The following is an 18,809-nucleotide window of genomic DNA, read 5'->3' on the forward strand; positions in this document are numbered from 1 at the left end:
GCAAGGATAAGTCTGCGCTTAACCCGCGCCGCCGGTTAGTTCTTAACCGTTAAAAAGAACACCCGTTCACATATTTAACATTGTGACAGGTTGTTATTAATAACACCAGAATCCATGCCTTACACGCATGGGGAATTTCATCCTGAATCCTAAGAAAGGATATGCCGACGCCTAACACGCATCGCCGGTTTAGTCTTTCTCCGAAGAAAAAGACACCAGAGTTCGATTCTGGGGAATTTTATCCCGAGGCCTAAGTAGGGATAAGTCAGCGTCTAAAACACGTTGCTGGGTAGCCTATTCCCATAACAATGGCGAAGTCTACGTATTCGAAGTCGTAGCATCAAGTCTAAGGGAGTTCATTCCTTTAGCACAACGTCACATGCGGAACGGGTTTAGACAATCCGCATGTAAGCCCGAGTCAAACGATAATCGGTAAGAGCACGTCAAATCCATTGAAGGCTGGGGGTTAGCCAAAAACCCTAAAGACAACGCCTAACACGCGTCGCCGGGTAGTCTATTCCCGTAAGAAAGACGAAGTCTACGTATTCAATATCGTAGCACAACGTTACATGCGGAACGGATTTATACAATTCGCATGCTAGCACGACTCAAACGGTAGTCGGTAAAGGCTTATGAAACCCGTTTAAGGCTGGGGGTTAGCCAAAAATCCTAAAGTCAACACCTAACACGTGTCGCCGGGTAGCCTATTCCCGTAACAATGGTGAAGTCTATGTATTCGACATCATAGCACAAAGTCTCAGAGAATTCATTCTCTTAGCACAACGTTACATGCGGAACGGGTTTAGACAATCCGCATGCTAGCCCGACTCAAACAGTAGTCGGTAAAGGCTCATCAAACCCGTTGATGGCTAAAGGTTTGCCAAAAATCCTATAAATACGAGAGTCACTGACGCATCAGCTTCATTAATTGGTCTCGTGACTTGAGCATCCAACGACATTCGAAACCCTAGGGTCAACGCCGGTCAACGCGTAACCCTAGGTCAACGCCAGTCAATGCGTTGCGATCAAAAAATCAACGTACGACGTTCAAAACCCTAGGTCAACGCCGGACAACGCGTAACCCTAGGTCAACGCCGGTCAATGCGTTGCAACGAAAGAATCACCACTCCGAAGAGTATATGAGTATAAACTGCTCCCAATACTCCGAAAAGTATACGAGTATAAACTGCTTCTTAATACTCCAATAAGGTATATGAGTATAAACTATTCCCTATTTTTGGTTGAGAAGTTCCTGGAGAATATTTTTCTAAATATTCTTAAGGATAACTCAACAACACTACGCCGGACAACGCGTCGCAAATAAAGACTCAACGCCAACATTCGAGGGTCAGTTCTATATTGAACCAACTCTAGCTAAAAAATCAGAAAATCGAGGATCGACTTTAAATTCAAAATTCCGACAGACGGTCAGACAATAAATGCAGCACCGGAATCATTACAGACATTCGACAAAGCACCGAATAGCCTGAAGGACTGAAGGAATCAAGAATAGAAGCCACTCCAAATATCCTGAAGGATGGGACAATCATATCCAAAGTATTCCAGACTCTTCTATAAAAGAACGAGACTGAAATACTTTGGAGGGTATAGGTCCCTTAACACAGCTCGACAACGCCGATTCGACGAACCGACCATCGGGCGACGTATGCAGACACGATTGTTAGTCCACAACGCCGAAGCCAAGCGATACGCGATGAATTGGATTAACGAGGCTACGAAGCTAATGAACCGCACGCAAACAACGGAATAAATCCACTAGCGTGCGGAATCAAGCTAACGGGTTGAAGAGTCAACGAGTCATCCAACCAAGGGCGGACTCGGACGAATCACGATCGAATCAAGATTAGTTTCGGACTCGAACTCAGAAGTGGATTTACTGCCAAATTAGGAATCGGATTTACTGCCAAATCAGGTCAACGAATCAGAGTCTAAATCAACCACACAAACAGCAAAACGACGAAACCCAACACTAAGGGGGGGCTCGGCCGAAACCAAGCCACCTCTAGGTGGCTCGGCCAAGGCCGAGCCACCTTGAGGTGGCTCGGTGTGTCGGCCACCTGTGCGCGGGCACAGTGAAGGTGGCCTATAAATGGGAGAGGTGGTTCATTTGTTCAAAGGTTGGATTTTTTGGAGGCGAAGCCCTGTCGGATTCGAAGCTCAGATCTAAAAAAGATTCAAGCTTTGGGACTTCTAGGACTTACTCATCCAGATCCGGTACTCGGCGATCGTCAACGCCAAATAAGGCAAGAGTTCGAGAGGAACCGGATCTCAAATCGGATCTCAGATCTACGCAGACATACTCCGGATTAAAGCTTGGTCTTTGATCCCGAGAATTAAAGGCTACTATTTCCTTAGCGAAATAGTACCCTCGGCTATTATTTCCTTGGTGAAATAATACCCGTCATACTGCGTAGATCCGACCGGATCTAGATCTCGCGGTGGTCCACAGATAAACCCCGGCGCAGGCAAAGAACCCACAAAGCGAGCGACCGCAAAACAGGAGCTCGTGATTTGTTCGACAAACAAGGAGAAAGTTGTAATCTTTTTTTTATTTTCTTTGATTTTCATTGTAACCAGATCTTATAAAAAGACCGGATCTTTGTAACTCAAAAAGTTGTTATTTAAGAGTGCAATGGAATCAACAATGAAGAAAGACACGATTTTTCACGCGAACATTTACGGGTTGAGGGTTTTTCATTTGCAAGAGGAGTACAAAGCTATCAAGGTAAATTTTTTTGTTATCTCTGTTATCTCAAGGTTTTTTTTAATTATTGTTGAGAAAAGGAACGTTTAGATAGCATTTATAATTTATTTGATGATAATCCTAAATGTTAAACTAAGTGGTTCAGTTAACAAATTTTTACGTTTTTTGCCTTTATTATTAAGGTTACTAATTTTAGGGCTTTACGTTTCTTAACTGAAATTTAAGCTTATTTGTGGTTGTATAAATAACGCAGCGCTTCAGTTTTGATGGAGCAAAGGCGACGTTTCTATTCAATTGTAAGTTTTGATTTTTCACTATTCTTATATTTCTCACTCTCTGGTTGCTTGTTGAATGGTTGATTTGTTCATGACTTACCCTTTTTCGTATTATAATGATTGATGATATCAGGAATCTGAGGTTGATAGGAGTAGTACAAAGCTATCAAGGTTATTTTTTGTTATCTCTGTTATCTCGAGGTTTTTTTAATTATTATTGAGAAAAGGAACGTTTAGATGGCATTTATAATTTATTTGATGATAATCCTAAATGTTAAACTAAATGGCTCTATTAACAAAATTTCGCTGATTATGGTTTTTTTTGTCCTAAACGTTTATATGCTTTGTTTCTGTACCTACTTTAAATTTTATTCTTGTTCTGTTTTTATTCTTGCAGTCTTTTTTACTTCTGCTAAACCAATTTTCATGTCAGTAGCTGCAAGAGTTGGAGCAACGTGCATATGGAAATGATGATGAGGCATTCTTAAATCCCGGAGTATCCGATAAGAAGCCATTACATGTAGTTATGGTAAGTCACCTGTCTGCTCTTCCCTCCCTTTAGAATATGCAAAAAGTATAATTTATTTTTCTATTCTCCATTCTACTTCTTTTGTTCATGCAAGTAAGGACCCTTCATTCTTTGGTTTTACTCATCAGATAGATCCCAAAGCATCAAATAGATCGACTCGTTTTGCTCAAGAACTCTTTTCAACCATCTTATTTACTGTTGTTGTGGGCCTAATGTGGTATGTTTAGTTTAACATATTTTCTAATGTACTTGCATTTAATCTTTTTACTTTATGTTATTCTCAAGTGACAATATATAGCATACAGCAATGTAGTATATACTATTGCTCAATTATTAGTTATTATTTACAGGGTTATGGGTGCTACTACACTCCAAAGTCCGTTGAGAGCTTAGGTGGTATAGGTACATCTGGTGTTGGTTCAAGTGCTACGTATGCTCTAAAACATCTTAACAAAGAAATCATGCCAGAGAAGGTAATGCATTGTTCTATCTTGGTATGTTCTACATTCTGCATGTTTAACCTTCTCAAGCATTGGAATGTAAGTATGAAATTCCACAAACTATACTTATTCCACAAACTATACTTACTTCTCTGCTTATTAATTAATCCTTGACTTGTTTATCTCAACGGAGAAGGGAAGGAGGGAGGATTATGAGTTTGGAAATTTACTATATTCCCAAAAGAATATGCATTCCCCAGTAAGTGGTGGAAATTTTTATTTTCTTTGCTAATCCTTTTTTCCAGGTTATGTCAAATTATGATTAATGGTATGGAATCCTAATTTGGCTGGAACTCAAGCAAAATTGAGAGTTTGTACGCGTATATAGATACTTTAATTATGTTAATAATGTAACATATACTTGATTGTAACCCTTAAATTGCAGTCATGACTTTTTGGGAATAATAAATTTATCTTCTTCCATAAAATAGATGATATATTTTAAAATGTCTTTGTTTTTTTTTAAATATTCGTAATGGTCTATCTGACATCAAGATTGCTTATGTGCAGAACGTGAAAACCTTCAAAGATGTTAAAGGTTGTGACAATGCAAAGCAAGAATTTGAGGAAGTAGTTGAGTATCTGAAAAATCCAAGGAAATTCACGTATCTTAGTGGCAAGTTGCCAAAGATTTGTCCGAATACAAGTTTATTTTGTACTTACATCTTTGTTGCACAGTTTTTTTGCTTTTCTTGGTGTTGGTAGATCTTAGCTATTCTGTCATGTCTTTAGATATTTACATATTTTTTGAGAGAGTTATTTACTGGTTCTTTTTACTGGAGTTCTCGATAGCCTTACTGATCATTCACCTTATGTGGATTAATTTTTTTAATCACCCAATAAATAGTTTAGAAAGCACAAAATATAGCCTTGGACATGATTAAGTCCGTAGCATTCTAAATAAGAGCTGAGCATGTTTGAATTAGATTTTAGTGATAAATGTATGATTTTGTTGTTATGTAGTTGATTGAATCATTAATAAATGAACTGAATTTATGTTAACAGGCTAAAACCTTGTTTGGGGAGTAAACTCTGCTAGAACCCAGTTTCATATAACATCTTTAAAGATTTCACTTTTGGTTAATTTCGAGGATTGTCTGCTTATTTTTCGTCTGCCTCATTCAATTTAATAATATTGCTTAGGTATTGTTGAAAGTTTCTATTCATTTTTCCTCCAATCTTTTGGCCTCGTGTTACATGAAAACTAACATGAAAACTAACGTTAGATTTCTAGCCATAATGTTTTGTTAGGCTTGGAAATATTATATTTCTATACTATGCCTTATATCAAAAAGATTATTGACTGAGTATGAATGTGTTGTAATCTACGCAAAAACTGAAACTACTTAAAAACATGCAAAGAAAAAAAATTTAAAAGAAAGTAGAGGAAAGGTAATTGTTTTCTATTTCGATTTAATCAAATTAAATATATAATAAAATTAATCTAAATTACAATAATATCAAACATGAAGATTTACCTTGATAGATGGGAGAACCTGCAACAATCAAATCCTTAATCCACGAAATTCTGCAATAAAATTGAAGTATTTTTATAGATGGGAGAACCTGCAACAATCAAATCCTTAATCCACGAAATTCTGCAATAAAATTGAAGTATTTTTCAAAAAAATTAAATTGCCTTAAAATGTAATTGCAGTGTAGCACAAATATCACCATCACCATTATATCAAATATACAATATTTCTAAAGAATAATTATGCATGAATAATAGAGAAACATACATGTTGAAGGAGATGGAGTTAGTATAAAAATTGTGTAATTTCTTAGTTTATATATAGGTATGAGGTATTACATGTGATAGGATAATAGTAGCTATTATCAATCTACAGATAAAGGCCAGGTATGTTTTTTTGCTGTATAATATAGGTATTAAAGTTATTTTAACAAATTCACATTAAGAATTAACCCGTGCATTAAGAGATCATAAGTTTGGACCTGCTTATTCCTATCGTCTCACTGGGAATTTGTTAAATCATTATAATTTGATACTAATGAAGAATTAGCTGGCTAGGGCTCTGGTTGTGAGATTAGCTAACTACACATGATTTGATTTGTTAGGGACACTACAAGAAATCTGATATTTAACGACCAAAATTAGTGAAGGGACCAGTTGACCGTCATTAATGGGTATATAATAACGACGGGTTTTAAACCCTTCGTGGAGTGATTTCAAATAATAGAGAAATAATATGATATGGGATAACGGATTTCGAATCCCTTCGTTGATTTGATCCTACTACCGTCGTTATTGGGTCTCCTTAAAAATGAAGGGGTCCATTACCTTCGTTGATGGGACTCCTAATCATAATTGGACTGAAATTAACCTATTGCTATTAACAAATCCCATAACCAAACCCGAAGCCCCAACTAAAACCCAAAACCCGAATTAATAAACTACAAAATTATCTGGAATTAACCTATTCCTATTAACAAACCGAATTATTGAGATTTAATAACTCCTAATCATTATTTAATCAACCACAGCTATATATAATAAATAAACCCTATTTACAAAAACCGCCGCCTCCTGTTTATCTCGTCGTGGTCCTCCCGCACGTCGTCCGCTCCCCCACGTCGTCGTCGTCTCCATCTCCGGTCTTCGTCCGCTCCTCGTCATTGTCCGCGCGCTCCTCGTCGTCGTCCGCGCGCTCCCCCACGTCGTCGTCGTCTCCATCTCCCGTACGTCTTCAATTCGTCTGCAGTCTTGTCGTCGAGATCTCGTCGTCGTCGAGCAACGCCCACAGCACCGCCCCAGCGCCGTCGCCACCCCTGAGCCGTCGTCGTCGAGAACTCTTCGCCGTCGTCGTCGAGAACTCTTCGTCGTCGTCGTCGAGAACTCTTCGCCGCCGTCCGTAAGTTTTGAAGTTACTGTTTGATTTTAGTACAGACCCTATAGTTTAAACTACTTTGCACTTAAGTACCCCCTTGTAACAATTAAAGCCACTGTCGTCGTACGTCTTCAGTTCGTCTGCAGATCTTGTCGTCGAGATCTCGTCGTCGTCGAGCAACGCCCACAGCACCGCCCCAGCGCCGTCGCCGCCCCTGAGCCGTCGTCGTCGAGAACTCTTCGCCGTCGTCGTCGAGAACTCTTCGTCGTCGTCGTCGAGAACTCTTCGCCGCCGTCCGTAAGTTTTGAAGTTACTGTTTGATTTTAGTACAGACCCTATAGTTTAAACTACTTTGCACTTAAGTACCCCCTTGTAACAATTAAAGCCAAAAACATTTATGAATTTGCAAATAAGTGTTGATTCTATTCTTTCCATCAAAAAATATTTATTTGATTGTTTAAAAACTTATACCAATCCCACTGATAAGTAATTGCTTATTATATACATGTTGCAATTATATATCCTACTTTACAATTAATATCCTTGTTTTGTTTAATTGCACTCAATTACATACAGTTTCCCCTACTTTGCACTTTGCCTTAAAGTACCCTATACATGTTGCAATTATATACCCTATACATGTTGCAATTATATACCCTATAAATGTGTGGTATTTACTTAAGTTAAATGAATTTTAAATGATTATTTCTTTAGCTATTCAGATGTACTTGGACAAAACCCACTTATCAATCCTCGTCAATAGGATGATAAGTCCCCAAAGTTGCTCCAATTGCAACACAAATCCTGTCACGTTAACACTACACCTCTGACAAAATCCACTTATCGACTCTCTTCAATAGAGCGATAGGTCCACAAACTCGTCAAGTTAACACCACACCTCTGACGACCAAATCAACTTATCGACTCTCTCCAATTGAGCGATAAGTTCTCAAAATTGCTTCCATAGCAATATCTTTCTTGTCACGTTAACACTACACCTCTGACAAAATCCGCTTATCGACTCTCTTCAATGGAGCGATAGGTCCACAAACTCGTCAAGTTAACACCACACCTCTGACGACCAAATCAACTTATCGACTCTCTTCAATAGAGCGATAGGTCCGTAAAATACTGTTATGTTAACATAACACCTCTAACAGTCAACCCCCCAATGAACTTGTTAATTCTTTCGGTGTTTCAAGCTACACAGGAAGAAATGACACCAAAAATCCATGCCTTCACGCATGGGGGACTTTATCTCGATCCCTAATTAGAGATAAGTCTGCATCTAACACATGCTGCCGGGTAGCCTATTCCCGCAATAATAGCAAAGCCTACGTATTCAATATCGTAGCAGGTCGTTATTAATAACGCCAAAATCCATGCCTTACACGCATGGGGAATTTTATCCTGAATCCTAAGTAGGGATAAGTCAATGTCTAACACACGTTGCCGGTTAGTCTTTTACCGTGAAAAGGACATCAAAATCCATGCCTCACACGCATGGGGGACTTTATCTCGATCCCTAATTAGAGATAAGCCTACGCCTAACACGCGTTGCCGGTTAGTCTTTTACCGTGAAAAGGACATCAAAATCCATGCCTCACACGCATGGGGGACTTTATCTCGATCCCTAATTAGAGATAAGCCTACGCCTAACACGCGTTGCCGGTTAGTCTTTTCCCGTCAAAATGACAAAGTCTATGTATTCAAAATCATAGCATCAAGTCTAAGAGGATTAATTCTCTTCGCACAACGTTACATGTGGAACGGACTTAGACAATCCACATGCTAGCCCGACTCAAACGGTAGTCGGTAAAGGCTTATCAAATCCGTTGATGGCTGAGGGTTTGCCAAAAATCCTACGCACATTTGCAGGCCCATCAGCTTAATAGATGTGAGTCGAGACTTAAAACAGATGCGCCAAAGACAAGTCTCAAAGACTTAGTTAAAAATACACGGAAGCCACTTCTATGTCTTAAGTCAAAATGTTGACCCGCGATGCAAAAAACCAAACGCCGAGGTCACACCTGTGTTCCAAATTCAACATGCAACGGTGAAACCCGCATCTCAAGTTCAAAATGCAGGGTCCACCCCCACATTCCAGAAGCAGGATTATGGCGCATACCTTCACACAGGTCCTGCATGGAAAATCCCTTCAACCAAGCTGCCTTCGAAGCGAGTGCAGAGAACAACTCCTTTGTGACAAGGAATCAACAGCTCCAAGATCAGAGTTGAGATCCAAAGTATTCCGAAAATTCGTCCCAGTCAACCGCGAACTTTCGAAAACTTTGGAGGGGGTTCTGTAGGCTGTCTAAAAATCACAATAGATAGCTTATCCCCCATCAAAACACCGATGATGGAAGTTATAATCTGACGACTTCCAGAAGGCTACAATTTGAGGACTTTCACGTAGAAGGTTACAATCTGACGACCTTCACGACAACTGATGAAAGCCCCAATTCAACAGCCTTCACAATCAACATCGGGAGTTACAATCTGACGATTCTCATATTTTCAAGGAGCCAAGACAAAGATTACAAGAGGATGATCTGTGCAAAACTCTGGCAAAAGAGACTACAAATTGACGGTCTCTTCATATTAGAATGCAGATATCTCTCAAACCGTAAGGAATTTGGTGAAACGGAGGAAGCGAACCGAAGCCTTCGGCTCCGTTCGGATGGCCCCGTCTCGTCGAGATAGCCGATTTTCATATATAATTCGTCTAATTCCGAGGCTCGGTTCGGATGGCCCCGTCTCGTCGAGATAGCCGATTTTCATATGTAATTCGTCCAATTCCGACGTACGGTTTGAAAGTTATGACCTGTTCTTCATAGCAAGTTGTGTTCTGAAGTCCGTCTGCAAGACTGGACTTCGTCAGAACATTGGACTTAGCCTGAAGCTCGCCAAGCCCGCTTAAGGTTCGCCTCTGCATTACAGAGTCAAAACGCACATACTCAACTCTGCGTTTTCAACATCAAAAAGCAGAGTTAATCTCTAAAACAGCACAACTGTGCGTTTTCAGCCTCAAACAGGCTTAACTCTGCGTTTTCAACATCAAAACGCAGAGTTAATCTCTAAAACAGCACAACTGTGCGTTTTCAGACTCAAACAGGCTTAACTCTGCGTTTTCAACATCAAAACGCAGAGTTAATCTCTAAAACAGCACAACTGTGCGTTTTCAGCCTTTAAACAGGCATAACTCTGCGTTTTCAGCCTAAAACGCAGAGTTCATCTCTAAAACAGCACAAGTGTGCGTTTACAGGCCCAGCTGTGCGTTTTCAGCCTCAACTGTGCGTTTACAGGCCCAGCTGTGCGTTTTCAGCCTCAACTGTGCGTTTCAGGTCCAGAAACGCACAGTTCGGGCCCTGAACGCTATTTTTCAGCGTTTGACTCATTCAAAGCACGTAATGAACAGTTCCAGGAACTGTTTTCCCCCACGTTCTGAGGGATTTCCGCCCCACTTAGGAGCGGATTAAGGGGGTAGTTACCACCCTTAATCCCCTATAAATAGGGGAAAACTCAACTGAGTTCCAGCGTTTAACTCGTTCAAGCACGATTTGAACGGTTCCAGAACCGTTTTCTCCCCAAGATTTTAGGGGATCACTACCCTATCATGGAGAGATTTATGGGGAGCAGTTAGACCCCATTAAACCCTCATTAAGGAGATATTTAAGGGGGCGGTTATACCCTTAACCCCCTATAAATACCTCAAAACTCAACTGAGTTCGGATCCTCTTTTTTTTGGAGGGGGGAGCTGACTTTTTGGGGATCCTTGATCGAGCATCTTGCCGCGTTCTGCAGCAACAAGGAGTTTTGGAGACCAGCAACAGGAGCTTCTTCCTTGGCTTATTAACCGAACTTTCGGTTCAAATCAACTCTTTTTCAAGAGTTCAAACTCGTTCAGAGTTATCAACTCGATCAGAGTTCAAAACTTACTCTACGAGTTCTTCTAAAACTCGTTCAGAGTTATCAACTCGTCAAGAGTTATTTCAAAACTTGCCACGCAAGTTCTCCACAGCGTCAAATCGTGAGGAGAAGACATCGTTCCAGTGAATTAAGACGTTCGGATCGTCAACGGAAAGCAAACTCGACGCGAGCATTCGAGGGAGGCATCTCATCGCCACCGTGAAGAACCCAGAATTAAACAAAGGGGAGAATCAAATTCATTCTCCTCTCTTTTGTAATCGGAATCCAAATTGTAATTGATTTTGAGAGGAATACAAGTCAAATTTTTCTTTCATTATTTCTTTTACTGCAAATTTCCAACAAACAAAACCCAACAGCAGCAGCAAAGGCAAGGAAAACCAGCAGCAGCAGCAAATGCTGCACAAAGCAACCAGCAGCAGCAACTGCTGCACAAAGCAACCAGCAGCAGCAACTGCTGCAGAAAGCTCAAAACAGGCACAAACAGCAGCAAATGCTGCACAAAGCAACCAGCAACTCATGCTGCTGCAGAAAACTCAAAACAGGCACAAACCAGCAACCAGCAGCAGCATGAGTTGCAGAAAGCTCAAAACATGAGCTCACCCAAACTGCAGCATCAGCATGAGCTGCAGAAAGCTTACCTGATATCAAAATATAATCGGAAAATTCAAAGAAATCAATGATCATTCCACGACCTTACCTGCAACAAAGATTGCAAATATACCAATTCATCAATCCCACACCGACATAGATGTTCTTCAGAATGAAAATACAAATTGCAACATTAATAGTTTGCAATAAACACAACAATATCCAGAACGTAATATAATCGAAACCCAACAAACTAGCTATCCGGCCAACCTTGGTCGTTAACTAATTTTGTGATGTACCTCTGTTGACCTTCCTTAGATTTAATGAAAAACCTCCTACCTTCACGTTCATTGTCATATAAATGGTCTAAAACCCTATCGAGGAACTCCTCGGAATATTCAGACCTATGTTCCTTCAACGCTGTGGCCAACTGCTCAGTCCAGTGTATAACGTGTTGATTCCTCATTGACTGAGACATGGACTCAACAAAGGCACACATCATCAGCTTTATACTTATAAGTCATATATCAGAAATAGGGCACGTCCAGAAGGGTCAATTGCTGAAGGATATATAGCAGATGAATGCATGACTTTTTGCTCAAGATATCTAAAAGGCTTCGAGACAAAGTTTAATCGCCTTGAAAGAAATTATGAAGATGACAATAGAGAATGTAATGAAGCACAACTATCTATTTTCAGACATAGTGGGCGGGCATTGGGTGCTGCCACCACCCGCTACCTTGATGAACGTGAGTGGTTGCAAGCTCATATTTATGTTCTAAAGAACTGTGATGAAGTGCAACCACACATTGAGTAAGTCACTAAAGTTTAAGATTCTACTAATAAATTTACTATAGTTAGTCAACGTTAATCATATTTATGATATTTTAATGTAGGGACTACAATGAATTCGTGAGAGAACCCACAAATCACTATGATGATAAAGATTGGGATAAGAACTTTATCGAGTGGTTCCAAGCTCTAGTACGTATATATCTTGCCTTATTTTTTAAATATCTTGATTGGTTCATTTTATTACATGTTCCATGACTTGATCATATTTTGGTTTTGTTTAGGTTTATCAGAGTTATCGAGAAGATGATGACTTACTTTCACTATCTCGTGGTCCAAGTAAGATTGTTAAATGTTTTACTGGATTTGTCATAAATGGACATCGATTTCATACAGAAAGTCGAGATAATTGTTTGTCAACTCAAAGTAGTGGGGTTGCAGTTGTTGGTGATGCTGGTGATGGTGGAGATATAGATTATTATGGTGCTTTGGTTGAAGTTGTCGAATTAGAGTATCCTGGTAGAAGAAAGGTTGTTCTATTTCGTTGTAAATGGTGGGATGTGCACGGCAAAGGAAAAGGGACCGCTTTGAAAGAAGACAAATATGGATTTATCAGTATTAACTGCCGACACTTGCTAAAGACGAATGACCACTTTATACTTGCTGGCCAAGCATCACAAGTTTTTTATGTTGAGGATATTGCCAATGAAGGTTGGCATGTAGTTCTTAAAGCACAACCCCGTGATTCCTATGATATGCCACCAGATACAGATGATTGTGGGATAACAGACGATGGAGTTGAAGCTTATTTGCAAGATGAATCATTTGATGCTCAGGCTATTGCATCAACATCATTGGAAGATGATTATATCAATTTGAGAAGGAGTGATATTGATCCAATTATTGTAAATTCGGTCTCAACTTCAAAAAAGAGGAAAAAGACTCAAGCAGAGAATTAGAACGCTTTAATTAAAGAATAGAACACAAATGATATTGTGTTATTGAGATAAAATTTAAGTTGTATCTTCACTATAACTATTCCTTTTTTAGACATATGATGTTCTTTTCTTCATATTTTGGATGTGGCTTTGACATTGCAGCAAGTGCTTCTACATTAGTGTATTATGTATTTATTGTTATGCTTGTCCTTCGTGATATCTTCTTCTTTTATTCATTTCTCTTTTGATATTTGTTTCATACATAGTGTGTAATACTTAAATTCCTTTTCATAGCAGGAAAATGAAAACTCAAGAAGTCACTTCCAAAAGCAAAAGGGCACAATTTTTAGCACCCAGGTCATTAATTAGGAAGCGACTTCAAGCAATTGCAGAAAATTCATTAAGAAGGGAACAACTCCGTACTTGTCATGACAAGAACTTGAATATTCAAAATCCAATACAAGATCAAAATATGGGTACAAATTTTAGTGCTGATTCAGAAAACTTTGAAGAGGAGAATTTTGCACAAAATCGCAGGAGAAGTGCAAATACTAACAATGAAGAGAATGATGATTCTGCAGGTTGATGAGACTTAAAATTTATTATTATTTGTTTTTATCTTTCAATTTATTTTTTATGATTGGATTAATAATTGCTCAATTTTTGCAGAATCAGATAATCATCGAGTGCAAACTGATGATGCAATACTAAATATAATCATCGAGTGCAAAGTGATGATGCAATACTAAATGAATCTCGACAAGAAGGTATATTCTTTATTAATTACAAGAAGAAATATTTTTATCAATTTCTTTAACTATATCTTGTTTCTAACATATGATATGATGTATGCAGCTGATAATTCTCAAAGGAAGAAAAATCCACCTCGTGGTAGTAATAAGTGTCTAAAGTTGAATAATTTGTCACATGGGGAGAAAAAAATCATTACTTTTTATCAGAATAGAGCTATTGAACCAGAATTTTCACGATATCTTGGAATTATTATTCGAGATAGAAATATTTGCCCAGTAGCTGTTGAGAATTGGGCCAAAATACCATAACAAAATAAAGATCATATGTGGGCATCCATTAAGGTACATTGAAAATTAATTTTTTACAATTGGTTTTTAATTCTTATAAATTAAATTTTGATTCAAATTTGATATAGGATAAATTTGATGCTGATGACATGGAGCAAAAGAGAGAGTCAGTAATGAGACACTTGCGCGATTTGTGGAATAAGTGGCGTGGTGACATGCACAGGAAATATGTGAAAGAAAATTCATTGCAAGATGCACTTAGAAATAAACCTACAGAAGTGAGTGTTGATGACTGGGATTGGCTAGTTAAGGAACATTATTTTTCTTCAAAATTTCAGGTATTAATCTCCTAATTTTATTAATTTTGTTCCATGTATATTGTTGGATTGTTGAAATTATCTTTTAATCTTGATGTATAGAAAGCAAGCCAACAAAATACACTTAACAGAGGCAAAAGAAAGATGCTCCACCACACGGGCAACAAATCCTTTAGACAAATTGCGTGGGAATTGGTATACATTCAAAACTAATTTCCTATTTATTTATAACTACTTTGTTTTTGAGTTTGATGTTGTACTCATTTGTATTAATATTTGAATAAGGGTGGCAAGTCAGGAAATCCACCTGATGTGGCAAAAATGTTTCATGAAACTCGAAAGAAAGCTAATGAAACACTAGATATTGGGGATCAAGATAAATATGTAAGTAGAATATGTGTTTAAGTTTGATAATGATGCATTATATAGTACTAACATACGAATTTAATTTTTATAGGATGAAATTGTTCAAGTCAAACAAGCAAACCCTTCACTTTCTGACATTGAGATAGTTGAGAAAATCTGGGGGAAGCAATCTCATGGTCACATCATTGTATTTGGTGGCGGGACTACTTTGAAATATTTGAGAGGACCGCTCCCTAGTCGATCTGATCTGGAAGCACGGGTTATAGAAGAAAAGAGAAAGAACCAGATGCTTCAACAACGCTTAGATGAGCAGGAGCAACAAGAACAAAGGATGTCTGAGTTGGAGTCACAAGTGAAAGAGATAGTTTTATGTATTTTTCTTTGGAACAATTAGGATATTAACTCTTATTATTAGTATTGAATATTTGAGGATGGTGGAATTTTATTTATTTATGTTATTAATGGAATTTTTATTTTCCCTCTTGTTCATTATTGGGTATTTTTAATATATTTTTGTTGTGAATCTTAGTGTCAGGTTGAGAATAATATGATAGTTGCCTATGAATGGAAATTTTATTATTAATGATTATTAGAAATTTGTAGTCTACAATGACGGTTTTATAAACTGTATTTTGTTCATCAACGAAGGGAAAGCACCGTCGTTGATGGGTTACTAATTACCCATTATGAGGACTTTTACGACAGTATCCAACCGTCATTAATTAGTTTTCAACGATGGGAAAATATCCCTGTAACTAATGGTAACGACGGGAAAATATCCCCGTAACTAACGGTAACGACGGGAAAATATCCCGTCACTGATGGTAACGACGGGAAAATATCCCCGTTACTGATGGTAACGACGGTGATAATTACCGTCGTAAATATTAACGACGGTAATATGTTCCGTCGTTATAGACTCTATAACGACGGGTAGTATATCCCTTCGTGACCCTTTAGCGAAGAGGGCTTCAACAACGGGTGACGAAGGGATTTTCCCCCGTCGTTAGCATACAATAACGAAGGTTTTTAGCTCTTTAACTCGCACCTGGATTTGTGATAGCTATCACTTCGTTATCGCCTCACTGGGGATTTGTTAAATCAGTGTAATTTGATACTATTGAAGAATTAGCTGGCAGGGACTCTGGTTGTGAGATTGGCTAACTGCACATGATTTGATTTGTTAGGGAGTTGGTTGTAGATGCTGGTGTTAGACCCTAGAGGGGGGGGTGATTAGGGTCTTATGCTAATCTAATCTGATTAAATACCAATTAAAATTAATTAATAAGTTATCCTAGCAAGTATGAAATACAACAATGTATATGAGCTAGGATAAGTAATATGAACAACAAGATATATCCTAACAAAGAGATATAGGTAATGTATGTGCAACGATGTATAAACTCAAGGGTAAACAATCTAAACTAGATAGTGGGCAATATAATCAACAAGCAATATACAAAGGCGATATAAGATATGAACATGAAAGTAAGTGCGCCAATGCAATCACAAACAAACAATATGATTACGGAGTTCGGTCCCCACGACCTACGTCTCCGCTCCTCACCTCGAGGAGATCTCCACTATCATAACCGGGTTTTCTACGTTCACCCGAACAACGTTTACACCTCACAATACAATCACTATGCAAACACATCTTACACACTAAGTGTTGGTCCTAGCCCGTGTCCTCCTCCTCAAGTGCTCGGTTACAACCTCTCCCTAGGCACGTCAGCCGACGCCACTCCTCTTGGATTCGACCCCGTCTCTCACCACACACTCCTCTCGGTGTACAAGTGTATTACAAGTGAATCCTCACAATAAGCACAATATAACAAATGATTGTTCTATCTAATAAGGTGAGAACTCAATTAGGCTCAACTCAATATCACACAATCCCATAACCCAATTATATAATGTATGCAAATACAATAAGCTCAATGGTTGTGTGTGTAAACAAAGAGTAAATCAAATCAAACTAAACTCAATATAAAACTAGCTTATGGAAATTATAATCAAAATAATAAATTGCTAGATAAGTTTAGAAACACTTCTCTAAAGATGACAAAAGAGTGGGAGAAGAGTGAATACTCAAACACCAGAGGATGATCTCCACTTGCTCTTGTGAAATTTGCTTCACAAACAAAACTCTTAAACACTCTTTTAAACAAGATGATCTCCACTTGCTCTTGTGAAATTTGCTTCACAAACAAAACTCTTAAACACTCTTTTAAACAAACATAAAACACCCTTAAACTTGTTTAAACAATGCTTCACAAACAAAACTCTTAAACACTCTTTTAAACAAACATAAAACACCCTTAAACTTGTTTAAACAAATCCCTATAGTTAGGTTGAAAGAGAACAGCAATAGGGTACTTATACCCACTCATAAACTCTGCCAAAATCCCTAACAAAAGACAAAAATAGCCCCAGCAAACAGCTCAGAAAAATAGCCGTTGGAAAAGCAACGGATCTATTGTTGGTCGATCGGCGGAAATAAAAATAAACATAGAATAGGGAATAGCTCCCCCTATCAAAATGCCATATTGAAGATATGCAATTATGAACACGGCAAACAAATGTGAGCAAGCATAAATAAAAGACATGCTAGATATCTCTCACATACAAACAAGATAATGAGAACACATAATGATATGTCATGATAAATAGGTGTCTCAAAATACAAGCCTAAAAACCATGTATAAAAAATAGATTTATAAAATCAAAAGAGAGAAAACATGAGAATCATGAAAAAAGAGTTTTCGAATGAAAACAAATCAACCAAATGAAATCATAAATCAACCATTTAAACCAAAAATAATGTTTGATCAACAAAAAAAAATTCTTTTGTAATAATGGTCCATTAGCACAAACACATAAATATCATCATATAAGTGAATTATAATGAATTCAAAAGCAACAAATCAAAACACAATTTTTAAGAGAGGCAACAATTATATCAAGCTATTGAGCTTGTTCCAACCAATATAATCATTTTAGCATCCGATAAACTTGATTTGGGAATAAACACCCAATAAACCCGGAGGGTTATATAAACACAAACCTCTCATCAAAATCAAGACTAATAATTATGAAAACAAAAGATTTGATAAAAGAAAAATTATTTTCATAACAAAAAGATTCCATTTGGACGCATTTAGTGCACGGGTCTGGTCATTTCAATAATTATGCAAATGACCCATTCGATTGCAATAAGTGCAATGAAGAGGATGTATTTTGTTATGTTGATCATGTGAATGTACACGAGGAACATTTGCAAATAAAGATGGTATTTTAAGATTATTTTGTAAATGAGAAACATTTTTAAACAATGTTGGTCTACTTAAAATATTTTGCGATTTAGAAACTTTTCGCAAATCAAAACAAAACTTAGCTAAGTGACCAACTCTACCACAAAAATCATAATGATACACATGAGCATGCTTATGACGAGAAATAGGTGCATGTGTGTGTACATGTTATGAAGAAACTTGATGAGATGCACAAGTAGGATTAATATTCTTATGTTTTCTCGCATCATAGCAAAATTTAGCTAAATGGCCTTTACGACCACAAAAGGAGCAATTGTAAACTTTGCTATACAAGTGTGCATAGTGTGTAGGTGATTTTGTAGCACTAGATTTAGCACACTTGTCCATAAGTTTCTTATGGTTATCAATGCATGTTTTTAAAGTTGAATCTAAGCATGATATGCACAACATCATTGATAATAGAAGTAGATCATGTATGGTTATCAAAATCATTTCTAATAGCTACTACTTCTAGCATGACATTTTCTCTTTCATGAGTTAACTTAGCAAAGTTTGAAGGCAAAGAATCATGATCCAATATTAATTTTTCATTGTTTTCTTTAAGGATCATATTTTCATTAGAAATAGTAACAAACTTAGATGCTAACAACTCATGATCGGATTTAAAATCCTTATGCTTGATTTT

At 37.8% G+C, this 18,809-nt stretch overlaps 2 protein-coding genes across 2 annotated transcripts; both read left to right on the forward strand.

Moving 5' to 3' along the window:
- On the forward strand, positions 11,983-13,300 carry LOC109831217. The gene is made up of 3 exons (XM_020398554.1): positions 11,983-12,209; positions 12,293-12,380; positions 12,473-13,300. The coding sequence occupies exons 1-3, from the start codon at positions 11,983-11,985 to the stop codon at positions 13,145-13,147; spliced, it is 990 nt and encodes a 329-aa protein (XP_020254143.1). The 3' UTR covers positions 13,148-13,300.
- Positions 13,551-14,395, forward strand: LOC109829551. Its single transcript, XM_020396629.1, has 5 exons — positions 13,551-13,707; positions 13,796-13,801; positions 13,840-13,893; positions 13,982-14,220; positions 14,295-14,395. Exons 1-4 carry the CDS (start codon positions 13,599-13,601, stop codon positions 14,185-14,187), a joined length of 375 nt encoding a protein of 124 aa, XP_020252218.1. The 5' UTR covers positions 13,551-13,598; the 3' UTR covers positions 14,188-14,220; positions 14,295-14,395.

This window comes from Asparagus officinalis, chromosome 2 (assembly GCF_001876935.1).
Source record: "Asparagus officinalis chromosome 2, Aspof.V1, whole genome shotgun sequence".
In the NCBI taxonomy this organism is placed as follows: domain Eukaryota; kingdom Viridiplantae; phylum Streptophyta; class Magnoliopsida; order Asparagales; family Asparagaceae; genus Asparagus; species Asparagus officinalis.